This window comes from Macaca fascicularis, chromosome 5 (assembly GCF_037993035.2).
Source record: "Macaca fascicularis isolate 582-1 chromosome 5, T2T-MFA8v1.1".
Lineage (NCBI taxonomy): Eukaryota > Metazoa > Chordata > Mammalia > Primates > Cercopithecidae > Macaca > Macaca fascicularis.
In genome coordinates this window covers 168,091,820-168,119,765 of record NC_088379.1, presented here as the reverse complement: position 1 = coordinate 168,119,765, position 27,946 = coordinate 168,091,820, and the positions used below count along the sequence as shown (strand labels likewise).

The 27,946-nt window shown below is 36.5% G+C and overlaps 1 protein-coding gene across 1 annotated transcript in view; it reads left to right on the top strand.

Annotated features, from left to right (window-relative positions):
• The first annotated feature begins 3,112 nt into the window (after window positions 1-3,112).
• The window catches only part of NAF1 (nuclear assembly factor 1 ribonucleoprotein), a 41,433-nt gene continuing 16,599 nt past the window's right edge, over window positions 3,113-27,946 (top strand). The window contains exons 1-4 of the mRNA XM_005556207.5: window positions 3,113-3,626; window positions 5,578-5,752; window positions 19,428-19,521; window positions 22,245-22,327. Of these exons, the coding sequence (XP_005556264.2) occupies window positions 3,256-3,626; window positions 5,578-5,752; window positions 19,428-19,521; window positions 22,245-22,327 (723 nt within the window). The 5' untranslated portion in view covers window positions 3,113-3,255. The remainder of the gene's footprint in view (window positions 3,627-5,577; window positions 5,753-19,427; window positions 19,522-22,244; window positions 22,328-27,946) is intronic.

Here is a 27,946-nt window from a genome sequence, read left to right as displayed (position 1 = left end):
TATTCAAGTCAAAGATGGGTCTTAGAGATTGTCTCGTGCTTTGGTAGTTTATTCTGGCATCGCTCTTAAAAGATAGTGGGAAGAGTTTGGGGGCATAAACCAGATAGTCAGGGCTCAGATGATCAAGAGACTGCAATTAGAGACTGTTCTCAGTGTTGGGGGTTTCTTTCCCCTTTTTAAAACCTGTATTCGGTTGGTCAGTTATCAGATGTTTCTCTCATAAATGGAGTCGAAGCTACTCTTACAAGGGTAAGCTTTAAGGTTCATGAAAGTTGCATCTGTGCTGAAGTGGCCCTGTCTCCTGGAAATCACTGGAAATCTCCAGGGCCAGTTTGTATTACATTGATAAATACATTTAGTATCAGCCCCTCAAGGCACCTGAGTGAGCCTTATGGCTATAATTAATCTTAAAGCCATGATATATCTCTTATAGTATATTTTCCTTAATTTTCCAAGTATCTTCTGTCTTTAGTTTTCCTATTTCATACATCCTTGCATTTACATGGTACATTTCTCTACTATAGTACCTTCTGCTTGTTTTCAACTTGTCTTTTCTACTGAACTGTTAACTCCATAAGGGTAGGGACTGTGTTTATCTTCCTGAATGCATAGTTCATAATGCAGTGCACAGCATATACTAATGTTAAGAAAATGACTACTGAACGAACAAATGAGTATTTCAGTTATCCCATAACTTATGCTTCTGGTCTTAACATTTCTGTCAAATTCCAGTTTCTTATTTTTAAATGCCTACTGACATTTTTAATTGTCTAGTTTTTCTTCAGACTCAACTTCACATACCCACATCTCTTTCCAACTTCTCCATTTTATTTATTTGTTTATAGGGAGTTTCCCTCTTGTTGCCTAGGCTGGAGTGCAACAGCGCAATCTCAGCTCACTGCAGCCTCTGCCTCCTGAGTTTAAGCCATTCTCCTGCCTCAGCCTCCCAAGTAGCTGGGATTACAGGTGCCTGCCACCACGCCCAGCTAAGTTTTTGTATTTTTAGTAGAGATGGGGTTTCGCCATGTTGCCCAGACTGGTCTCAAACTCCTGGCCTCAGGTGATCTGCCCACCTCAGCCTCCCAAAGTGCTGGAAGTACAAGCGTGAGGCCCTGCACCTGGCCAACTTCTCCATTTTTATTGGTAATACCAACTTCTTTCTAATTTCCTTAACCAGAAATTTTAGAGTACTATTATTCTTCCCCTGATACTGGGGATTTCCTTTACTCTATTTCATTGACTGTAACCCTAGTTCAGATTTTTATCACCTAATTCCTGGAAAAATGCAACAAAGTGGCTGGCTGGGGAAAATTCTGGCTCAAATGTCTTCCCTTCTCAAATCTGTACTGCATGTCTTTGCAAGATCATTGCTAACGAAATATTTTATTCATGAGTTCACGCACTGTTCCATTTTCCAAGTATTTTTGCACACCGAGTGTATGACATGCCATTCCCTTATACAAAACCTTACTTAATGCTCACATGAACTAAATGAGAGTATTTTTATCTCCATTTTACAGATAAGTAAATTAGGATTTAGGTTAACTGCCCAAAGTCACAGTTACACCAATCACAAAATGGTAGTTCGTATTTTTATCTGTTTTACTGAAAAGGAAATTAAGATTTAAGTTACCTGCCCAAAGTCAGTTACACCAATCACACAATGGTAGAGCTGAGACCTGAACACAGGTCTTTTTAGTTGAAAACTCTGAGCTCTGCTTAATCATTATGCTAGTAAGTTAGTATACCAAGTTTAAAATCCTTCTTCACTTTGGAGGATTTCCATGATATAGCCTATCAATCCTACTTCCCATTTCTGCTACACTTGGATTTTCTATTTCATATTTCAAATATTTTTCTAGTTATCTCCTGTGCATTGCCCTTCTCTACTTCAAGTAGATTGTAAGCTTCTTAAAACCTTACTCTTATTACACTTGCCTTGCATTTCTATGAAGATCTACTGTTGTAGATGGCACACTAAATTCTCAGTGAATAATTTATAAAATCTTTAGCACAGTCCTTGGCACATATGCCTGTTTAACAAATGGTACCAATGATTATTATTATTACGCAGGGACTGATGCATCACATTGAAGACCTAATAGGAAACCAGAAAATTCTGATCTCTTCCTCAGTCCTAAGAACTCTACTGGCTCTCTCCACAATTTAGACTAGTGGTTTCCAATATGAAGTGAGTACATTTCAGTCTCATAGTCTCATCTCTCTACCACGAAACAGTGCCAGGTATGATATAGACATCACCATAACATGAACAAGACAGCAAAATTTTGACCATTACTACTCTCTTTGAGGGTACCTTGGAGAAAGGAAAATGGAATAGTTGTAGTTACCTTTTTGAAAAAATGGTTAAAGTTCTATTTATTGACAGATGGATCTATTGATGGATAAACTTCATTTAACTTCAAGGCTTCCTGACTCAAGTTTCTCATGTACAGGACCTACCACTCTTCAGGCATCTCCCCTGTTGTATAATCCCTGCTTTATTTTGGCGCTTCAAGCAGAATTGGTTCACGTTCAGCAATATGAAAATCCGACATTCGGGCCTTGAATGGTTCACATGAGGCAGTGAAAACGGTCGATTTAGAACCTCCCCCGCACCCCCACCCCCCGGCCCTGACTTTTTCTTTTCTTTCTTTCTTTCTTTTTTTTTTTTTTTTTTTTTGAGACGGAGTCTCGCTCTGTTGCCAGGCTGGAGTGCAGTGGCGCGGTCTTGGCTCACTGCAACCTCCGCCCGCTGGGTTCAAGCGATTCTCCTGCCTCACCCTCCCAAGTAGCTGGGATTACAGGCACGCGCCACCATGCCCAGTTAATTTTTGTATTTTTAGTAGAGATGGGGTTTGACCATATTGGCCAGGTTGGTCTGTGAACTCCTGACCTTATGATCCGCCCGCCTCGGCCTCCCAAAGTGCTAGGATTACAGGCGTCAGTCACCACTCCGCACCTCCTAGTCCTGATTTTCAAAGGTATGACGCATGTGTCCGGTTCCCGGGGAGGGCCGTCGAGCCGTCGCGCCGTCGCGCCACATACGTCACACGCTATTCGGAAAGCGTTGCTGCGTAAACGGCGGGGGCGTGTCTTTTGGCTCCTCCGCGTGTAGTTACCTGAGAAACGCGGGAAGTTGGGGCCACGGACTGTTGCTTCGGTTGCCTAAGTTGTTTTATTATTTCTGGAGAGAGCCGTAAGCTTGTGTGGGGTCTCAAATCCTGAGGCCGACTCGGTGCCTGGCGCGGTGTGATGGAGGTAGTGGAGGCCGCCGTCGCTCAGCTGGAAACTCTGAAATTCAATGGCACCGATTTCGGAGTTGGCGAAGGTCCGGCGGCGACGTCTCCGGGCTCTGCCCCTGCGCCAGGGACACAGCCGCCGCTACAGTCGTTTGAGGGGTCCCCGGACACTGGGCAGACCGTGGAGGTTAAGACTGCCGGTGAGCAGCCTCTGCAGGCCGTTCTGAACGCAGTAGCGGCCGGGACCCCAGCGTCGCAGCCGCAGCCGCCAGCTGAATCGCCGGCCTGCGGAGGCTGGGTCACCTCTCCAGGAGCCAGAGAGCCTGCGGGGGCCCCGAACTCCTTGGAGACCTCGGACTCGGATTCGGATTCGGACTCGGACAGGTCGGGTGCCTAAGGGACCCGGAGCTGTGGGGAAAGGTCTTGTATGACGGGCGGGGTGGCCGGGGCCTAGGAGCCTAGAGGTTGCCCGTGTGGGCCCTGGAGGGTGGGCAGGTCGCTGGTGCTCCGGTCTCATGTGTTGAAGTATTGGCTGCGACTGCCCTTTATTCGCTGCCTCTCAGAGCAGGTCGCGTTGTGAATCTGAACTTAGTACTCACTACTTTCCTAAATTTGGTAGCCTGAAGAGTTCTATGTATAGATCGTATCATTTTTAGTTAGACTTTAGAAAACCCGAGGATCTTAGGTTGTTTCCGTAACTACTCAGTTCAGGCTGTACTTTTGTGGTTATAATTGAGTTTTGTGTCAGATCTGATTTTTTTTTCCCATCACATGTAGGCTTTGTTTTTTGAACCACATACATTGAGGATCAGGAAAAGGATTATTTTGTGTGTTTCAGAGCTGGCTCTTGACGATTACGTTAATTTGTAGAATCGTTTTAGGGAACACGTGTTTATGAAAGTAGCTAAACAGTGTTATTTAGTAGTATTTTATGCTTCTTACGTTTTGCGAGAGCCTTTCCCCCTTGCCCCCACTTCTGTCTTTTAAATATGAAACCTCTGGGCTGGAGAGGACTCCGGCATGTGGGATGTTACTAAACAACACTGAACATTGTCTACAAATGGTTGAGTGTGTTGAGTGGGGTACTGAACAGGTTAACAAGATAGACACGTGTTGAGGAGGTGAGTAGTTTAGTTTTTAGGGAAGTCGTCAGCAGAGTGGGAGTGAAGAAGGCATGAAGGTAGGAGAAGGGTATGAAATGGACTGGGAGGGGGAAGTAACAACTGTAGACAAGGTTGGATTTCTTGGCAGTACTAAGATTGCGGTATAATCATCTTGTGGGATTTCAGAGCTCATTGTACTAGCAAAGAAAAGTAAATGGTAGATGATTTGGGGATACGTTTTGAAAGCAGAAGGGATATGGCTTCATAATAGGCCAACTTAGTGTCAGGATACTGCTTCTGACTCTTTGTGGGTGATGGCAGAGGATACCAAATATTTGAAGAAGTCAAAAGGGGTACAACTTTTTGCCAGTTAACAGCAGTGGAATCAAATGGAAACTGACGGGGAGAAGCAGGTTTCGTTAGTATAATGCACTTTTTCTTGTTTTAACTTGCTGTGAGTGTGGGTGTATAGGCCGTTCATACAAAAGTGGCCAATATGCCGTCAGAGATTGGACATGAAGTTTAGAGACGTCATAGCCTAAAATTTAGGCGTTAATGTCACATGGATGATGATTGAAATCATTAACATGTACGGGATTATCCATGAAAGTAGTACAGAAAGAAGAGAAAGTGAGGATGGAACCCTTAAAAATAATATATAAAAAGGCTTGAAGTGAGGAGCCAACAAACAAAATTTAAACTGAGACAGTGGTTTCTGTTAACGATAATTTCTGTGGAAGATAAGGACCAAATGAGTTTTCAGAAAGTAGAACGGTCTACATACTTTAGTAACTGAGGATTTCCCAAGTTGTCTGTAGACTGAGAAGAAACTCAAGCGATCTGGCAATTAAGCGATCTGGTTATTGGTGTCTAAGAGAGGTGCCATGCCCAGAATTCCCTTGTTTTAGTGATTTGTCACATGCTTGCTTATACTCACGTGTATGATATGTGAGACTATTGTAATAAGAGAAACTGGGTTATAGCAGAGGTTTGAAAATGTAAAGACTACTTTCCCAATACCATATCAGCTTTGAAGTGCTAGCTTTTGAATTAGAACAGCAGTAGTAAACATGTAGTAAAGTTGATATGTTTTAATTGAATCATCTTATTTTAATATTGTTAGAATAAGCAATAATAAACATGTATTAAAGTTGATATTTCTTAATTGAATAATCTTATTTTAATACATAATAATACTGGACTTTTTTTTTTAACTGTTTTCTTCTCTACAGTGAAACAGATTCAGATAGTTCAAGCTCATCGTCTTCCTCCTCCTCTTCCTCATCGTCATCTTCTTCCTCTTGTATATCACTTCCTCCAGTGCTGTCAGATGGAGATGATGACTTACAAGTTGAGAAGGAAAATAAGAATTTTCCTCTTAAAACAAAAGATGAATTACTTCTTAATGTAAGTACTTAGATGTATTAAGTTTAGTTGGCATGTTTTAAAACATATTCTGGTACCGATATTGTTCTAATTTTGCCTGTATCTGCTCCATAAATTTGAAGTTCATTCTCAGCCTAACCGGCATGCTTTTGGCATGCCTTGGCTTTCTTATATAAAAGAGTAGTGATCTGTATAATTTCTTAGGTTACCTCTAACTCTGCTGACATTTGATAATTTTTCCGATTGTGGCTCAACTTCAGCTTTGAACTTTACATTTCTTACATTTCCTAGAAAAAGATATTTCTTATGTCGATTTGCTTTCTGGTGGTTTTTTTTTTTTTTTTAGGGTCTGCAAGTCAGAAAATTTTGCCCAATAGCAATTGAAATTTTCTTTTTAATTGACTGCATTTAGAGAAGTAGAAGGTGAAATTCAAAGGGTTGAGCTTGTTTGGATTCCTATTGAAGTTTTTGGAGTGTTTTTATTATTACAGTTGGAGAAAACTTGTTAATTTTAGAATGGTTGTTTATTGGCACTTGATAGGTTTGGTTTGCAAAGTTAACTCTTGCAAGGTTATTTCCTCTTACGCTGTAAACATCCTTAGGAGGATGATGTTAGTCTGATTGAAACCTATAACCCAGGAGGAAAGTCTCAGAATTTCAGAACGTAGGCTATATTACCACTTTTTTTTTCCGCCTCTGCATATACTTTTAATTATTAATGCTTTAAAAATATTTAATGGTCACTAATCATAATTCTTATATAACATTTACATTGATGAGATAGTTTAATGCAAGATTTGAAAAAATAAAGCCTACAGGCACTCAGGAACCTTTTTCATGAATGGATTCTACCAGTCTTAATTATTTCTCTTTTTCTCTACTGATAACAAGAAATTCTTATCTCGCTTATGCTTTATACATTGAAAATCTTTGGATTTGTATGCAGCTTCATCAGTGGCTCATATTTTCGTGCTACAGATACGTTAATATTTCTTAGTGGTCTTTGTACACAAAGGCTACCAACATAACTATTTTCTGAAAGTAGGAGACTTGTTTCGTCTTTTTTGCTTGTCTCTTGATCACCTGTCTACATAAGTTCCTTTTAGACTATAATAACCAACAAAGAAAAGACCACAGTACTTCTGTAAATGCATGCATATTGTTGTCTTATCTTACTAGATTTGGAATTCTTACCTTGGGAATTTCTTCAGATTTAATGCAAAGTCTTAGCGTATTTGTTTAGGTGTTTTTTTCTGAACAGAATGTCCCTGTTTTCATCAGGAAATCACAAAGGATTTGTGGCCACAGGGAGTCTAGGAACAAGTTCTTTGAGGACTGAGTTCATATGTGATCCTTGTAACTCCCATAGTACCCAGTGGAGTGCTTTACAGATAATGAGTTCTCAGGCCAAAGTAATTTATGATTATAGAATGAGTGTAAGGCATTTTATATTTATTAATTCTTTAAGAAATTATTATAGCACACCTGCCATTTGCCAGGTGCTGTAAACAAGACCAATCCAGTTTCTGCTCTTGTAGTGTCTAATGGAGGGACACAGACAGTAAATAAAGTGGAGACAAACAAATTTAATTGCTAAAAGTGCTATTGAATTGTGTGAGTGTTATGTTTGCCTCAAAAGACAAAATTCCATTTGAATGTTGTTAGATTTTCCAACTTGGAATGATGGGTTGGTCTGTTCCTTTCTGAGACCATTTCAATGGATATTTGGGAATGATGGAAGAGGGAATTGTAGTCTTTATTTGGGAAACTTATTAGAAGTCCTTCAGACCACTGTGCTACTAGAGATAGGTAGAGGAATTGATGAGTTAGTTTCCCAGTCTGCACTAAATCTCTGGCTTATAGGTCTGAAAGAAGATATAAGGACTTCTTCAGGGTTTCAAATCTTAAGTTTGGGGGAAAAGAATGGCTTTGTCCTGAGTACAAAAGATAGTGTATAGTTACAGGTATGTAGTGTGTTTTAAGAGTCTGCCTCTTTCTCAGGGCTGGCATTTTGACCACTGACAGACTCTTGCATGAAAGTCATGGAGATGACTTTTGCTGGCCTATGCTCTGTTACACAGCCTTGAACAGATCATTGAGGCTAGTGGAATGGATTTTCAGATTGCTTGGCTGTGAGTCACGTAGTCACTCCTGTTTGTGTAGGCGAGTGTGTAGGAGAGAGTGAGGAGAGCATGTGTAGGAAAATGAACACTTGAAAGCACATACGCTAGTGCGAGAGGGTGGAAGTCTGTAAGAGCTAGTTGACAGAAAGGGAGTGTGAATGTGTATGTATTGTGAGGAGGGTGGGATGTTGGGTGTAATATCAGCCCCTATATAAACCACATGGAATGGTTTATCTTTCACAGGAAAGGGAGCTTATATCCATTCCAAAAGGGGATGCTAGACAGACAGTAATAATGGGTTATACTCTATGGAGGGCAATGGAAATACTTGGAAATGGTTATCATGTATGATTTATGTTGGACTCATTGTTATGAGGAACAGAGACTCATATTACCTCAGGAGAACTGGAGGTTTATTAGAAAGCATCTGGGAACGAAGGCAGCTATGAAGGCTAGTCACACTGTCTCTTTTACATGCCTCTGGATAGTCTCACAGTTATCTGTCATTTTATTCTTTCATTATTGACTGGCTTCCTCTGTTTATCTGTAGATTTTTTTTGTCGGGGGAGGGAATGGGAGGACGGACAGAGTTTTGCTCTTGTCACCCAGGCTGGAGCCCAGTGGCTGATCTCACTGTAACCTTCACCTCCCGGGCTCAAGCGATTCTCCTGCCTCAGCCTCCCAATTAACTGGAATTACAAGCGCCTACCACCACGTCCGGCTAATTTTTGTATTTTTAGTAGAGACAGAGTTTCACCATGTTGGCCAGGCTTGTCTTGAGCTCCTGACCTCAGGTGATCCACCCACCTTGGCCTCCCAAAGTGCTGGAATTTCAGGCGTGAGCCACTGTGCCTGGCCAGATTTATCTTTTTAATTCTAGCTTATACATGGATTTCAGTATCTCTGGCTCTAAAAATGACGTCTTTTGCTTTCAGTGTCCCATGAACTGGCTATTAGTGTTGTATTTCCTTGCTTACTTTTGGGACAATTCTGTTATTTAACTTAGTTTTTTTTTTTTTTTTTTAATGACAATCCATTCTTTCTGGGAAGTGTCTCCTCTCCACAACTAGTACTAGCGGGTGTGGTATGTGCCATTTTGTTCAGGCCTCCTGATATGTCACTTAGACTTTTAGGCAGCGGAGGTTGTGTATCTTAGCTAGATGCAGCGTCAAGCTCTATGTGGGCTATTAATTTAACTATCTAACAAAATTCTGAAGAAAATTAATGAACTTTTCTGCTAAAAGGTATACACAAATTAAAATGTGCCAAATAGTTAAAACCAATTTTAGAATTTGTGCTGGACCTTCAGGGATCTGGACATAGACATGCCCAATTTAGCCCAGTTTAACCCAATTTTACATCCAACCACTTTCTAAAGTGTTTTCTAACAGTTTCCTGTTGTCACTTAGGCATGCTTAGCTTAATTTTTACCTCCATTTAGTCTGTGCCTCAAGCAGGAATGTCACCTCTCTGGATCTATCCCTTTAAATCTTTCCATTGTGGGTTGTTCGATCTCTGTGATCTATGTACAATGCAGATCTTTAGGTATATGAGAACTACAGTGAAGTAACTTTATGATTGTTCTTAAACCTTAGAAAGATGTAATTTTTAAAATTAGGTCATAACCAAACCTTGCCATCCCAAGATGTGGTTATAACCCAGTTTTTTTTTTTAATGTGAGGGTGTGGTAAGGGGGGAAGAGAGTAAAAGAGGAATTAGTGAGCTATAGTGGCAGTGAAAAAGGAGAGTCTTAAGTGGCTGACTTCATAATGTCACAAATAATAAGTTTAACTAGATAAAATTATTCTTTTAAACATAAATAATTCTTTAATGCTCAGAAGGTTTATATATAACTACACAGTCACTGTAAGCAGCATACATATTACAGCTTTGGAACTACGTTGAGCCGCATAGGATATATTTAGTGTTTCGATGAATTGGAAAATTGAGGTTCTTTTTAAACAATTTTCTCAGCAGTTTATGCCCTGAACTCTTCATTCAAATGTATCAAGTGTAATTAAAAATGTAGGGTCATAAAAACATTTGGGATTATAATTTTTAAAGTCTTAAACAGAAATGAGTTTTATAAATTAGTGCCCATTGTTTTCTGAAAACCTGAAAATCTTCACATAACATTTTAAAATTATAAGCACAATGTTTATGGAGATAAGAAATGGATAATACTTCAATAGGGATAATAATGTGTATTTAGGCATATAATGTAGCATGACCAAGAAAAAAAATTAATACTTCTTGGCAATTTTGGGGGAAATTTAGCTGTCATGCTTTGGTGACTGCTTATTTCATAAAATAAGTACATTTAGTAGTTAGGTTGAGTACACTCTACTCTCCTGATTGTGGCAGTGTGGACACATTCTAAAATGTCCTAACATGAGTGTATTGAAATATCTGGACCACCTCAAGCAGTTAGAAGTTGCAGTAGAATATTTCATGCCTGTTTGATCTCCCATCATATATGAAATTGTATTGCATCTTGGTCTACACTTAGTAATTGTCAATTGAATATATTGTTTTCAAGACCTAACTTGGTTTATAAGTTTTGTCCTGAATGCAGGCCTCTTTTAACTTAGGCTTTTATTACTATATGTATATTTTGAACTATTAAATTCTATTTTAGAATACACTTTGGTAGCACTTATTAACATTCTTCCCAAAGTGCTTGTTATTTAAGCAGTGGTTTATATACTTAAAGGAGATCATTTTTCATTAATATTCAATAGTGTTCTTCAAAAATAATTAATAGATTTTTTAAATTAAAGTTTTATATTTTACAGAATATTTCAGTAAAGCTTATGTGAGGCATGAATGATTCCATAAACATTAAATAAATACTGTCTCATTCGGTAGAGTATCCATTTATGTCCTGTGTATATACATATATAATTATCACACAAGAAGCTTTCAATTTTTTAGATTCCCCCATTCCTCAGTAGTTTCTAATAAGTGAATTCTACTGATTGCTTTAGAAGATAAAGAAAAATGTCTGTTCAAGAACAATGAAGCTAGAGAGTGAGCATACACACTTTAGCTGAAAGTAAAACAACACCAGGGAGTTAATGGCTGAATGTCAGATGAATGGTGTACTGCACATAAGAAGTGATAGGATTGAGTGGAAGGGGAGATAATAAGGATTTCTGAAAAATTTGGGCTAATACTCTGTGGCATTTTACAATTATTTGGCAGTCCTTTTATCTTCATGATATATAAAATCAGTGTCTTAAAGTTGATGAACTATGGACTCAACATAAAAGATAGGCTTAGAGTTATATTCATTGTTGGAGGTTTTTTCCTTGTTGAGATGGATTATAGTTTTATATTTAAACAAATTAAATTTTGAAGATATTCTTATGAATTTCGTTTCTCTTAACAGTAATTTTAGAGAAAAACAGGATAATAATGTATTTGTTTAAAAAAGAAATATCTCAAGACACTGCAAAGAAATGTTGACCCTCATTTTTTAATTGACTTGTCTGCGTCTTAAGTTTAGTGTCATACATAATAGGGTAATTAATGAGGGGACTAATGCTTACTGGTGATAAATAGCTGAGTTTCATGGAAACTTGTAAAATTACTTCCCCTGAATAAGTTAATGAATTAGACTACATGTTAACTATGGTCATAGTTGACACAGAGTTTACAGACCTAATCCATTTTTTTTCCAATATGTTTTACCAGCTATAGAGAAAAAAAAATTCAGTCATGGCTCTCAGTACTCCAGTGATTGGATCCTACTTTCCAACCATATCTGAAAAGTGAAGGCTCACCTAATAGCATCAGGTAATTGGCTGCCACGTGCATGTCCTGTGTTGGGTAATGTGAGAAAAGTGATTCGATAATTTCATTCCACCTTCCTCGCTTTTCTCAATTCTCCCCAAACTGACACCAAAAAGGTTTAGTTTTCATTTGGAATGTTTGATTCCTTCTCCTACCAATCTCTGCTGTCCTTTTCCCATATTTGTGAGTGAAAATCCTACTGAAGCTTCTTTATATAATTTTGCTTTAGAAAGTCATCAATTTACTGATACTGTTTTTTGCTCAATAAGCCTTCACAAATGCTAGAAAGGTCAAGAGTGTTGTAAATTATAAATGTTACCTTCTCAGAGGGCCATTTTTGACATATTAGCTCCTTCCACTTTTGCATTGGAAGTTCTAGGCACCCATTTTTTGAATGGTATGTCTATAACTTCATTTTTAATAGGATGGATTTTTAGTGTTATGTGGTACTCTTTTGAATATTTTGCTTAACTGAGTAACCTTGTAGACCATACAGATGTTAGAAAATTGAAATATAATAATCTTACAACACAGACAATAATTGCTCTTTCATGGATTTTCCAGAAGTGTGGTTAGGATCTTGCATGTCTTTAATGCCATCATTATGAATATCTGTTATCACAGAAGCACAGTAATTGTTTTGTTCGAATCTAGTCTATAATTTCTGTATTAATGTGTTATCTTTTTGATTCCATGCAGTTGGACATTTAAATTGTTGTTAGCCATTTGTATAACTGTTTCGAACTTTTGTTCAGTTTCCTTACTATTTGTAGGTAAGAAAAATGAAACCAGAAAGAGATTTGTCTGAAGTCATATTAGTGGGGAGGAGCAGATTCTGAACTGGTGATAGATACATTCCAAACTGCTGTGTTTTTAGTATTTGTGGAGACCTGCATAGCAACATTGGAATCTGGTCATTTGGACTTTCTCATTATTTAGTTTCTGAATAATAATCATGTAACATATTTTCTCAAAGTGAAGGATGAATGAATCATCTAATGTAAGGTTTTTAAAATTGCTTTTGCTTGGATTATATTGCCTCTCAGTAAAGCCTTTGACTTGGAACTGTGTAGTGTGTAGGAAATAAATGGTCGAGCTTCTTCAGTATGTTGAATTTTAGTAGTTCATTTCCCAAATGCTGTGATGTTTGGGGATGTTTATTTCCATGCAGGCTTTTCATTTGCTAATGATGTGAATGAAATAGTTTTCTTCCTTTCCTTTCATACTCTTTGTTATGTATAGAAGTATTGAATAAATGGATCCAGAAAAACTTTTTCCTGTTCTTTGATTTTTTGTTAGTAAACATTTATAATAATTTTATTTGTATGATAAAATAGTTACTTCTAATCGCAGATAATGTACATCCAGAACAGGTTTTTAGTTGCATTTTAATTTTGGGAAACAATAAAATTTAAATATAGATTTATCACACATCTTCATTTCCCAAGTAGAGTATTCAGGTTATCATTAAGACTTCATTAGTAATATGGTGCATGCTGTTAAAATGTGGTCTTAAAATTATACCTGTGTTAATGGCCAGAAATACATTGATATTATTAATACCTGGGAATGTGTTTTGTAATGGAGGGCTTTTTTGATATGTGAGAATGTAAAGCAGTGCTGTGTAATAGAGCTACAGTGTTGGAGATATCTATATTGTGCTGTCTTACTTGAAATGTGGCTAGTGTGACTGAAGACTGAATTTTAAATTTTATTTAATCTTAATTAAATTTAAATTTTTATCTAATATTGTGTAAATAAAATAAAAAGTCTTTCCTGTCTACTCATCATTCTTCTAACAAGGGTTGTGGGGTATCCAGGCTGATACTTTAATCTTTCTAATCTGCAGTAAATCGCCTTGTCTTTTATTTTTAGTACCCTTGGTTGTTGCTTATGGGTGATGAAGAAGGTCTTTCTATCCCAGGCCTCTCCTATCACCTCTACTTTCAGTTTTTTCAGTTTACTTGTATGCATTTTACATCTGATTGTTTATACCTTTTGTGCACTGCCAGAATGGTCCCACAGTATGTTTTCTGGCCATATTTTCCCCTTTATTGGAGTGTGTCTGTGTTTCTCTTCTCTGTCACACATATACACGCTTCCCTGAAATGTGGAAAAGCAAAGTGATTGATTTTTGTTTCCTTAAAGGAGATTTTGTATCTCAGGAGATTTATTCATTATCATAGGAGGGGCAGCAGCTGTGTTATCTGGGAGCCAAATGTTAATCTAATAATTGTAATAATGTTTGCTGCTGCAACCCAGAGGTACCTATGCATCAATCCTAGGCAGTTAAGCTTCCTTGGAAGCCTGGCTTTTAAATTTTATTTTTGAGAAGATTAGGTTCAAGCCTTTTTCGTTCTTTGAGGATTCTATATCGGGTTATATTTTCATTATCTGATTTGTGCTTAGACTAAGACTGACTTTTGAGATTTTTGTTAAGCTTGGACTGAAGAGGTAGGCTAGTTCATTTAATAGATATATATTAATACTAAATACCTACTGTGCGCTAACCATCTTTTTGGGTGCTATAGCAATGAACAAGACTGGGTCCTCGTTATGATTGGGACTAAAAAGGTCCTAGTTATGGTTGGATTTATTGTGTAGTTAGAGAAATAGACATTAAGTAAATACAGAAATGTTGGACGACAATATGTTTAGAAAAAAGCAAAGCAGCAGGATAGTTGATAAAGAATGACTAGGCTTGGTAGTGATACAGTAGATTAAATTTGCTAGTTGAGAAAGAGATGGTGACATTTGGCATTCATAGATCAAGACAAAAATCTTTACTTTACCTTGTCTGACATGGCTGCCAAAGGAAATTGCTTTTTATACCTTGCAGGAATCTATCCCCTTCGAACCTTTTAAAGTTCTCTCTGAACCCGCCAGACATTTTCATGGAAAGCACATCTCTTGGGTGCCTTCTTGTTGGCGTTTGGATTATTTTTTCCTCTTTGTCCTCCTCTCTCTCTCTCTTTTTTTTTGAGACAGTCTTTCACTCTGTCACCCAGGCTGGAGTGCAGTGATGCGATCTCGGTTCACTGCAACCTCCACCTCCCAGGTTCAAGTGAATCTCCTGCCTCAGCCTCCCGAGTAGCTGGTATTACAGGTGCCTGCCACCATGCCCGACTAATTTTTGTATTTTTAGTAAAGATGGGGTTTCACCATGTTGGCCAGGCTGGTCTCTGACTCCTGACCTCAGGATCCACCTGCCTCGGCCTCCCAATGTGCTGGGATTACAGGCGTGAGCCACCGTGCCCAGCCTGTCCTCCTCACTTAGCGTGCTCATTTAAAAGAAACAAATAGATCTGTTTTCCCTTAATTCAGACCTCCAAATATGTGCCTTTCTCAAAATTAATATATACTGCTTCATTTAACTGGACTTTCAAAGGCAGACTCTATAACAGGCTCTTAACCTGGAATTGTACAAGGATGGTTTCACTTATCTCTTACATATTTTGTATATACTATTTAGTTTTTATATACCTTTTATGTTTTGTGGAGTATTTGGGGTGAGACTTCATGTGCATCACTTTTATAGGTAGATTCATTACTATCAAGAGGCAACTTAATGCCATCATTGGCCTTTTTAGGAATGCCCATGAAACTGTACATTCCTATATTACAGAGTACTAGGATCACTGAACTGGTATTGGAAATATGGTGGTGATTTCAGATAACAGTGTCTGTGTCTGTTTTCCCCAAAGTTTGGTTCTATACAGAATCAGAGAACCTTCACCTTTGTGGGCAAAACTTTTCATTCTTCTAGTACATAGGTTGGAAACATGGAACAGCAACAGGAACTAAGAGGGCCTGCCAGACTCTGTTTTTGACCAAAATTGTGAGTCCATGACTGACTACAAATAATCTGGCTTTATATATTTTCGCTTATCTTCCTCATACTGGATGTCTTCTGGTACTCTTTAGAGCAGAACATCAGGACTTCATCAGACCCTGTAGACTGAACTGCTCAACTTATAGAAAATTACATTATAATGATCTCAAAATGATGAAAGAGTATTTGATGAAACTCAATACTTATTTCTGATTTTAAAAATTTCATTAAAATTAGAATAGATGGATACTTTCTTAACCCATTAAAAAGAAATTCCGATAAAAATGCATCATTATGCTTAGGATTTGGAACATTCCTGTTAGCGATGTCCACTGTCATCACAATTGTTTCATATTTGAGATTCTGGAATTGTCAACCAGTATCATCTGAAAAATGAAAGCTGTGTTGTACTAATATTGAAAAGAAGGACAACTTATTCTTTGAAAATATGGTTGTATAATAAATATACAAGAAAATTACTAAAAGTAAATTTCAGCATGATGCTTTCTTATGTAGCAATACCCTATAAAGCGTCTATTTGTAATAGTAATAAAATATGTTAAATAGGAATTTATAATAGCGAGTAATATATAAAATAGCTTGGAATGAGCCTAAGCACTTATATAGGACCCTTTATGAAGGCAACTATAACTAAGTGTGATCTCAATCAGTACCAATAACACTAATATGAAATAGTTCCGAAATGTAGCGAGATAAACATGTGAGAACAGTTAAAAAAATTCCAAGGGGAAAAATATTTATGGAGTGGGTAAAGGAGTCAGCTCAGCTCATCATCTCAAATACTGAATTGTTTTATGAAAACAGTTGTTAAAATAGTTTAGTGCTGACACTGAACTAGATCAGAGAAATTGAATGGAGATTCAGTAAAAAACCCAAATATATAAGTGTACTTAGTATATGTTAAAGTTTGTTTTTCAAATCAGTGAGAGAAAAGATGGATTATTCTACAGCATGTCAGGATAACTGGCTAGTAGTTTGGATGAAGATAAAGCCAATCACTGCTGCACTTTTATACAAGAATAAAATTGTGAATGGACCAAATATGCAAATATTTAAAAAATGAAACTAGAGTAATAAAGAAAACAATAGTGAATTTTAAGTGATTTTGGGATACAGAGGACCTTTCTAAATGTGACACAAGTTTCAAAAGCCAAATATATATATACATACTTGACTACATAAAAATTAAAATGCCAAAGGTTGACTAAACAACTGAAATAGTTTAGTTTAAGTTCTTTAGCTACCAAACATGCTGTGGGGTAAGGGAGTAGATATTTACTACATATTTGATAAAAGACAAATGTCCTTGAACATCCAAAGGTTTTTGTTTTTTTTTTTAATGAATTAATAAAAAGATAAGCCCCTCATAAATATGTAAAGTTATACAAAAAACAATTCATAACACACATTAAAATGGCCAGGATACATCCAAGGATGTTCACTCTTCCTTATGAAGAAATTCAAATTAAAGCAAGATACTATTTTATATTCGTAAGACTGGCAAAGATTTAAAATTTACTTACTAGTAATGGCAAGGGTGTGGGGAAATCTCTCATACATTGTGGAAATGTGAATTGATGTGACTTTTTAAGAAGAAATTTAGCAGTAACTGTCAAAATTTTAAATATGCATATGTTTTAGTCTTATCACGACCACTCAAAATAATCTATCACAGGGGTTACACAAAGATATATGTAAAAGAATGTTGTATCACTGTGTGTAGTGGCAAAAGTTTTAAAAGGGCAGATATATGTTGTGTCAAGCGGCTAGTGTATTATAGTACCACTGATACAGTGGAATATCCTAAGTGTTTAAATAAAATTAGATATGTGTTTTTGTTTGGTATAGAGAGATGTACAGGGTATGGTCGGTAAAAAGGATACCTTGTATTAAAATATGGATATTTTATTTAAGTAAAAATTATTTTGAAGTTAGAATTCAAGTTTATATCTGCATTGTAAATGTATTTGAAAGATACATGTTAACATTCGCTATCTATGGGGCTTGGCACTGGGTGGTTGAAAGGAATAAAGTAGGGGGATTTTTGCTTTTTACTTTGTATCCTTCCATACTGCTTGAGTTTTTCCTTTTGTAAAAATAGGAACATGTTTTACTTTTATACTTTAAACAAACAACAAAAGCAAAACAGTATCAGTTTAGATTTATATCAACGCATAAATATTATATTACATGGGCCTTTATTCCTCATAATAGAAAATACAAAACCAGGGGCCTTTCATAAATAGTACTTATTTATTTGAGAATATTTAACCAGTAGGCTTTATCCCAATCCAAAAGTACTGAAATTTCTTATAATATGGCCAGGCAATGGGACAGATTTTATCACTGTACTTCTGGATTAGCAAATGACATTTGCCACTTACAAAAGGAGCAACTCCCAGAACCAGAGTCAATGTGAAACTCCTCTCACAATTGTCCTCTGAAATATCATTAAAGTCCTCTTCTCTGCAATCCCCCAAAATTATAGTTATCCAGTCTTATATTTAACAAGGTGTGAGATTTCTTTAGCTAAGAACTTCTGTAAAAAGGCTATTTAATGTCACAGTTTGTTCTAACAACTAAACTCCCTTCTCCATTCTGATATACACATGAACCACTTTCAAACCATAGTCTTCCCAAGATAAGGCTTTCCATGTTTAATATGATGAAAGGGCAAGTGGTTATTCTCTCTTTAAAAGTACTCATAAGAATTCTGATGGATAAAACAAAATAATTTCCTCTAACACCAGGCAGACTAACCATACAAAGGCACGCTGCTGACTTCCTTCTGCATCAGTTGGTTGAGACCCGTAGTGTTGCTATCCATAAGTAATCCTTTATCAGAAAATAGCATATCCCAGAAACAAAATGTATTTTACATGTCTGCTTATCAACTCTGGTTGAATGATTTTAACAACCTAGTTTAAGTTTCCATAGGGTAATATGATTACGCAAGATGCATTCATCTGCAGTATACTACGTGTTATGTAGGTTTTCACATCTTTTCCAGCATTTCTCGAAAAGTTATCCTTCTCCCAGTTGAACTCCTAAAATGCCATTGGTAGGGTCTTTGCACTTCAAGCCATCTTGAGGAAAAGCTTCCTTCTGAGAGTTATATCATTTGGCAAGGGTCAAGAACAGAAAGCTGTGTTTTTAATCTAAAGGCTAAGGTCGGATTTATTCTTAGATTTCTCTTCAGATTCATCTCTACTTCAATATCTAGTTTCCATAGCAACTGAGATGCAGTTTGCAGCTGGGTAAGAAAAGAGAAATCTTTAGGTGTAAAGAAACTTACTTTTTAAACCTGGATAGAGAAGGTATCAGGCAACACCTTCATAGTTTTTATAGGCTAAAGCCTGCATTCTTTTTTCAGGACTTCAATGTTTCACTCATAGGTGTCATTTCCTTTTTCCTGAAGAGGCCATTCAACTCTTTTTGACACAGTCCCAGAAAAGATTGCTGCTTCTGTGTTCTATTTAATCACAGTCAAACTAATTAATTAACCAATTTAACAAGACAGCTAAAAGAACTTCTGTGGAGAAATTATAGTTACCAGTAGAATTATTTCTTTTCAAATGGAATGTCTCTGGCTGATAATAGCCTTTTTTACAGGAAGTAGGTAGTCTCTTGTTCAAGTGTGACTGAAAGAATCTAGAATAGTACTTATGTCTATTCTTAGTCTAACTGAATTTGGGGTGTATACTTGAGACCTGTTGAGTCACTTAGGTGGACAAATGTTGGAGGGAGAGAAGTGCTATCACAAGTCTTTGCAACCACTAAAAGGATAACATTAAAGAGATGCTCTAAGCACTTAATGTTGTATTTTCAGAGACGTGTAGCACTTTAAATGGAAAATTTATTTCTTTTAAGTTGTTGAAGCTGGAGGAAGTTTAATGTTTTGTTTTGTTTTGTTTTTTAATTATAGGAACTGCCTTCTGTTGAAGAACTCACTATTATTCTGCCTGAAGATATTGAGTTAAAGCCTCTTGGGATGGTTTCAAGTATTATCGAACAACTAGGTATGTTAAGAATTTTATTAATAAAAATTATATCCAAACACACACTAATAATTGAATCAGTGACTTTTATGACTAGTAAATTTTAGACATACGTAATTAACACTTTATAGTCATTAAGTTTGAAGAGATAAAATTCAGTTTTCCTATACTAAAATTATATGTAAGTACAGTTTCTTTATAGAAATTTAAATGTCTGCTTTTACTGACATACTTCCTCCAGAATTTCCTTTGATTTGGTTTATTAGTTTTCTAACGTTACTATACCAAATTACTGCAGACCTAGTGACTTACAACAGCACAATTTTGTCATACAGTTCTCATGTGGGTCTCAGTGGGCTTAAAATCAAAAGTGTTAACAGGGCTGAGTTATTTTCTGTAGGTACTAGGGGAGAATCTTATTTCCTCGCTCTTTCTGGGTTCTAGAGCCTGCCCACATTCCTTGACTTTTGGCTCTCTTTCTTCATCCTGAAGGCCAGTAATGTAACATCTGTCTCTGAGCCTTCTTCCATTATCTCACCTCCCTCTAACCATACGTGGACAGGTTCTCTGCTTTTAAAGACTTTTTAGATTGAGTTTACCTGCATAATCCAGGATAATCTCCCCTATCTCATGGTCCTTAACTTTAATCACATCTGCAAAGGTTCTTAAAAATGTAATGTATTGGCCGGGCGCGGTGGCTCAAGCCTGTAATCCCAGCACTTTGGGAGGCCGAGACGGGCGGAACACGAGGTCAGGAGATCGAGACCATCCTGGCTAACACAGTGAAACCCCGTCTCTACTAAAAAATACAAAAAAAAAAACTAGCCGGGCGAGGTGGCGGGTGCCTGTAGTCCCAGCTACTCGGGAGGCTGAGGCAGGAGAATGGCGCAAACCCGGGAGGCGGAGCTTGCAGTGAGCTGAGATCCAGCCACTGCACTCCAGCCTGTGCGACAGAGCCAGACTCCGTCTCAAAAAAAAAAAAAAAAAAAGGTAATGTATTTACAGATTCGGGTAGTAGAGTGTGGATATCTCTGGGGGAGCACCTTTGATTTTGTCTTAAAAACACATGAGAAAGTTTTGTGATTTAATACTGTTATTGGCATGAAATATGAAGCTGCTGAGTTATAAGAGAACAGATTCTTGTTAATGCAGGTACTGTTAACTCATAGTAGGATATGCCGGAGAGTAGAACTCAGTACTGACAAAGTAATAGGATTTTAGAACTGTGAAGAGGACCTAAATTGCCCACCAGCCTCCATAGGACCTAAGGAAACAGAAAAATTCAAGTCAGTTGCTCTTAGGACCAGTTGTATAGTGAGTCAGTGATAGAAATCGGACTTTTTCTTTTGACTTTTTTCTAACAGTGTCTATATTGATATTTTAAAAAATTAATACATGATTTTGTACTTTTTTAGTTTATTAATAAAAATGTAGATTAAAATGAACCTTCTTTTCAAAAATAATAATTAAAATTCCATGATTCTGGAATCATTACATTTACTAGTTTTAGAGTTATCTTATGGTATTTAATAATATGTATAGATAAACAAGCTACTAATTTCTTGATTAGTATGATTTAAACATTTATTAGACTTGATGTATACAGAAAAATTTTAGGTCATAATGTTGATTCTCAAAAAAAAATGTAAACTCTATGACATACATGGAATAATGCATGTCATTTTTGCATTTTTAACAATACTATTTTGACTAACATAGACTAAAAAAATTATCAACCTAATGGGAATAAAGAGTAAGTGGGTCAAAATCAGTACATACTACTGTTGCAGATTTAACTCAAAACATGTTGCCCCTTGATCTGTTGCTTATGTGTATATTTGGAATTCGGAAGTACTAACTGTTTTTTTAATAGAGATGAGGTCTTGCTGTGTTGCCCAGGCTGGTCTCAAACTCTGGGCTCAAGCCATCCTTCCTCATCAGTCTCCCAAAGTACCTTCAGTTCTTCATATCTGTCTGTAAATTGGTTTACGACTGATTATTCCCTTAGTGGACATGGTATTATCTATGTAATATAACAAGGTGTTCTTACTTGTGGCTCTGATTTTCTAAAAATTTATTGAGAGAGTGTGTGTGTGTGTGTGTGTGTGTGTGTGTGTGTGTGTGTGTGTGTTTTCTCTTTGTTATGGTAGATCAGTTCTTTAACACTTGTGTCATTTAAAAGAACTGGAGATTTGGAGATTATGCTTTTGCTTTTTGAGAAGGGAATTTTTGTGTAATGATAAAAATTACTGTGAGCTCTAGCACTTTTACTTCTTCTTTTCATAGGAAGATGCTTTTGTGAAGCCTTTTATTTAACATTTTCGTATACCATTAACTAAACAGTGCTTCTTAGAAAAGAATTTTTAAGAGTAAGAAAGAAGACTAATTTCTTTTAAAACAGTTTTACAACTAAATGTGATTACACTATTTTTGGTAAAAATTACTTGAGAATATGTGCATAGCTTGAATTTGTTGACTCTTTAATGGATGATTCAGATTTTCTGTAGGATTTGCATTTTAATTTTTTTCCCTTAGAGTTGTAGCTTTTTATATTAAAAATAGGTATAAAACATTTCCCAGTGATATTTGGTAATAAGTAGACTTTGTTTACTGAAGAGAAATGGTTAATGAGGTAATAATCCCACCTTCAATTTTATTTTAAATTATATTGGAATTAAAGCTAAGATTTTTATTAAAATTCTACATTCTAAGTAAATCTTGAAGTAATCTATTTTATTTTTCAGTAATAATTGAATCTATGACTAACCTACCTCCAGTTAATGAGGAGACTGTAATTTTTAAAAGTGATCGACAAGCAGCAGGAAAGGTTTGTAAAACATTTCAAGTCTTACAAATTATTCTATTTATTTATTGTTTTTTTCTGACTTTCCCCATCAGTTCTCAGAAGAGTTTATTTATTTTAATTGATGGACAATCTAGAGCTCTCTAGTTTCAGTACATTCTTGATTTCCTTCAGTACTTCGTATCTGTCTGTAAATTGGTTTACTACTGATTATTACTCTTTGCCGCATGAGTTATTAAATACACATGTATAGAATTCTTTCCTAGTGTTTGTCAGATAACTTGCTAGGCAGTGAGTCTACATAATGTATAGCACATCGTTTCCTACCCTCCATATACCCAGCTGAGTGAAGAAGACTTCCCATAGTATAGTAGCTCTTAAGCATTTTTGTCTTGTGAGCTCCTTTGAATAGTGGCTCTCAGCCTTTTCAGACTTTGACTTCCTCAGGTGGAAGCTCAGTGTGGAATCTTTTCCAAATAGAAAAATATTTCACTGACAGCAGTGAATTGTCACTGTATCTTACATCCTGGGGAATTACAAATATGTGCACTCGAGTAATTACTATAAGATTTGGTCCCTTTTAACATCTTTCTAATGTAACAACCCTGCATGTCCACCTTAATATAGAAAACTGTGCACTGTACCCAGCAAGTAGGCAATTCTGACTGGTCGGCAGAAGACATAATAACTTTCTAAAATCAAGAATATAAATACTAAGTAAGTATTTATTTCCTGGCAATAGGGACAGTTTTATTCACCTTGATATCCCCCATTGTACCTAGTACAGTTCTTTGGAAATTATTTTTGCCAAGTAAATGTGTATTGAGTTGAATACAAACAAGAAAGGAGCTATTTGTGATTTTAATGACGGTTGTCTTTTTTTCTTAGTACCTAACTTAAGACAATTTTAATCTGAAAATACTCAACACTTTGCTAAATTAAAACCTCTAAACGGCATTTTTTTTGTATTTTCCACTACATTTGAATTTCTAGACATGTAAATGTGACTAATAATATTAATATTCACCTGTTATTTAACTTTGAAAGGAGTCAGTTAAAATATAACATTTGTACCTCTAACTTTAGTTATATGGCATAAGCCTGTTGACAAAAATTAAATCTATTTCTAATTTTACATAGAATGCCTTATAAATGCTTTTGAAAGACTTTGTGACAAGTCTTTGAAAAATACTGATTCCCCAAAATAGTAGTGGAAGTAGAGATTAGAAAGTATTTGTTAAACAAACCAAGAAGCACAATATGAAACTGAGTACCTTTTAGATTGTTAGCGTGTCTTATCTAAATACTAAATTAGTTTTACCTTCAGTAGCAAGCCATTGAACATCTTTTCCCTCTTCAGTAACACAATAGTAATCAGCTACAGTGATATTTATGTTATCATTTTAAGTTCACTAAAACCCTGCAAGGAAGTAGAATTACCTTTATTTTAAAACTTGAGAAACCTTGCTAAAAAGTCACAAAGCTGAAATGGATGAGATTACAACCCAGGTTCATTTCCCTTCCACCTCCCTTTACCTTCCCCACTGATTAAGGGAGGACAGTCTCAGATTTTTATTCTTACCTTTGCCCTTTAATCCTAATAACTGCTAGGTCTCTTGATAACTAGTGAAATCTGTTTCCTTCTCATATATCAGTGGGTAGGAAATTTTTACTGATTCCTTTTTAAAAGATTATATTACTGTCTTGTTTGCTAGGATATGATGATTTTCTAGAGGACTCTTTTATATTGATGGAGTGTTGTTCCCCACCCCCTCAGTTCTCATGATATATTTCAAGGTAACTTGTGATACAGTAATACACACAGTGATTGAAATGATCAGTTTACCTAATGGATTAGAATACTCCATTTATCTGTATTTTCTTCATTTTTGTTAATGGGAATTGAAAAAAGCACAAAGTGATTGATAAAAGACAATGTTGAATAGTTGTAAAGGTTCATTTCCTCATTTCCTTTCTCCTTTGGCAGTTTAGCCCAAAGCTGGCTTACCTGGAGAGACATTCTTTAAAGGCTGTTCCCAGGTGGCAGCATGCAAATCTTGGCCTTTCACAGGCACAGTCTGCCAGCATTGTTCCTAGTCCTGGAGATTCCTTGATGTAGTTACTGTTACTTAGAGAAACTGGAATTTACCTAGTCCCCTCCTAGATAATAGAAAAACTGGGAGTTACCTAGCCCCCTCTAGATAACTTATAAGTTTGTGACATGGTGTGTGTGTGGAGAAGGGGAGGAGAGTACAGCTCATTCTCCCTTTTGCAGTATTGTCTGTGCACGTCCAGCCTGCTGGCTCAAACAGGCCTTCTACGCCACTGAAACTTTTGCCATGGTGCACACAGAACATTTAAGCCCATCCTATGCTGGGATGGAATTTGGGGAGCTGCATGCACTCTATATCTTCTCTGCTTGTCAGTTACTTTTCCCAGCAGACCGTACATTATAGCTGTACCACGTTGTTGTTATGGTGTGTATTAACCTCTATGTGTGATAGGAATCCTTGGAGATCTTGTAGCAAAAATATGATGCCTTTGAGTAAAAAATGGTGAGTATTATCAGCTAGAGCCATGTGAAAGGATACCTAAGAAACCACTTCTCAATGACAGGGCAAGTATAAAGCATCAGTTGGATTAAATTTTTATAGGAACACCTACAGAATATATACCATTTTTAAAGATATAAAGAAAGCTGCCTGCCCACCTCATAGTAGAGGTCTCAGCTGCTACTTTTCCAAATTCAATTTCTTATACTCTCCTTACAATCTTTTACTTCCTTTGCTTTTATCTTGAATCAGGTAGTATGGAAGTTACAAAATCCCCTAAGTTGGGTGGAATGACCGAGAAGGAATATGGGTGCCTCATATGGAGCTGTATGAGGAGAAGTGGGCTGGCCTGAGCTTTGCTGTGTCTTAAGTTACTCTTTACAGTTTAGCTCTTAGGTATTAGTCAATCTAAACTCTACACTCAGAGGCTAATGGTGATTTAAAATATTATTAAATTCCTGTTTTCTACTCTGGATTAGCTAAATTGCTTATGTGAACTTGGTCAAGTTTTCCTGTAACATACCTATTAGTATTGGTTCATGTCACATACTGTCTATTGTATGGCTTCCTGTTATCTACTGCCTGTAATGTTGTTTCACCTAAAACTTTATAATGATTTCATTATAGTTGTGGCTCATAAACACTTCAGAACCTAGGAACAGTCAACTAAAATATTATGCTTTGATTTTGTCCAAGAATTTTGAATGTCACTTATATTTTAGTTCAAACCATACTGCATAGACCTGAAGTTTGCAAGGAATTTTTCCATTGAAATCATTTTTCACTCTTAGGAAATGGATTCATGCTATCTAGGAAACAAATACCTGGGAAACAGTCTATGTACCAGGTTGCATACTGATTATTTTACCTTATATTAATGAATACACAGGAAACTTAAAAGGTTTTTTTGTTTTTTGTTTTTTGTTTTTTTTAGAATGTGTGAATTTCATGTTTTATTTATAATTGTTGATGGAGATTGGTGGATTGGTCAATAGGGAATAAATAAAATAAGACAAAGGAAGTAGATTATAAATAAATTTCATTTTGTTTCACAATTTTCTAAATATGGCCTTCACATTCATTATTATAGGAAGTGTTTTTTCCTGGTTGATGGGACATTTAATCTCTGCCCAAACGAAGAATTGGGTTTGCCTGTATTTGAGGGAATTAAACTTGTGAATTGTTTTTAAAACAATTTTAAGTGAAAATAAGACTACAATAATAGATGTCAGATAGGCCAGTAAGAGTGGTGCTGAGTACACCTCTTCCGTCCTTCACAGTTCTTACTGGATGAGGTCTACTGGATTTATCTAAACCTTTTCAAAGCAAATGTCTTGCTATTTTCTTAAAGTTTTTTGCTTTTACACTTTTTTAAAGCTTTAAATTTGTGATGCTGTTAGTGTTATTTCATAATACATTGGCATTTTAATAGTTTTTAATGTCACTACTTCTTTTTAGAGTACACGTATCTTCAGAATGGTGGTGCCCTGATAGGTGAGCTGTTTTACGCCTTAGTGAAAACGAATAAAAGATTCAGTGCTGTAGTAAAGATCATAAAATGTGCAGAGCATTTGCTGTCAAAAATTAAGAACTGAGGATGTGATAAAACGACTATGTTCAAGGCTGTTGGTATAAATTGGTCCAAGCTATTTAGAAAGCTATTTAGTAATTTCCATTAAAACTTTTATGCCTTAGTGTTAATTATCGTACTTTCAGCTTCAATACTTCCCCTCCTTACAAATCAATTTTTAGGAAATCTGAAGTATAGAGATTTATATATAAGATTTTTATCATGGTATCATGTATTATGTTGAACAAATTGTAAGCTGCCTAAATGTCCTACAAAAAGAAAGAAGTTAGGCCGGGCGCGGTGGCTCAAGCCTGTAATCCCAGCACTTTGGGAGGCCGAGACGGGCGGATCACGAGGTCAGGAGATCGAGAACATCCTGGCTGACACGGTGAAACCCCGTCTCTACTAAAAAATACAAAAAACTAGCCGGGCGAGGTGGCGGGCGCCTGTAGTCCCAGCTACTCAGGAGGCTGAGGCAGGAGAATGGCGTGAACCCGGGAGGCAGAGCTTGCAGTGAGCCGAGATCTGGCCACTGCACTCCAGCCTGGGCGGCAGAGCGAGACTCCGTCTCAAAAAAAAAAAAAAAAAAAAAAAGAAGTTAAATAAGTTGTTCTGATTCTGTAAAGAGGTGTTTTATAATTGCTAAAATTATACTTACAAAGAATATAACATGGAACAACTTTAGGTTTTTAAAAAGGGACGGTATACAAAACTACAGTATGGTCGTAAAGAAAAAATAACATATTAGAAAAAAGACTGGAAAAATCTGTACTGGCATTGGTCATGGTCTTATCTCTATAATATACATATATTATCTCGCTCTTGTCCACTAGGCTGTAGTGCGATGGCACAATCGCGGTTCACTGCAGCCTCTGCCTCCTGGGTTGAAGCGATTCTCTTCCATCAGCCCCCTGAGTAGCTGGGATTACAGGTGCCTGCCAGCATACCCGGCTAATTTTTGTATTTTTAGTAGAGATGGGGTTTCACTATGTTGGCCAGGCTGGTCTTGAATCCCTGACCTCAGGTGATCCACCCGCCTCGCCTCCTAAAGTGCTGGGATTACAGGAGTGAGCCACACCACACCCAGCCAGAAAATATATTTTTTAATTCACGTATTTTGAGAAGAAAATACAGTTTGAAACCAAGAGGTTTCCTTTCATTATTCTTAAAACGTTTTCAGAAGTAAAATATGTGGTTCTGCTAAAAGCAGTTCTTTTAGTTAAATGTTAAAGGCTGCACCATCTTTGTGTTTTTTAAACGTAAATAACTTCCACTTTATTATTTGTTAAATTAGAAAAAGTCTTTAATTTTACAAAATTCCTGACACTATGGAAACAGCAAAAGCGATTTAACACCTATTGAAGTTAGAAGCTTGCTTTTATATTTCCCATCTGATGATTCCAAATGTATACATGTTATTTCTCAAAAGTTACCAGTTACAATCCTTTTCTTTGTACCTTACAACTTAAATGAACAATAATTTTAAAAAATCATGATTTGCATCTAGTTGGTACCACCAAA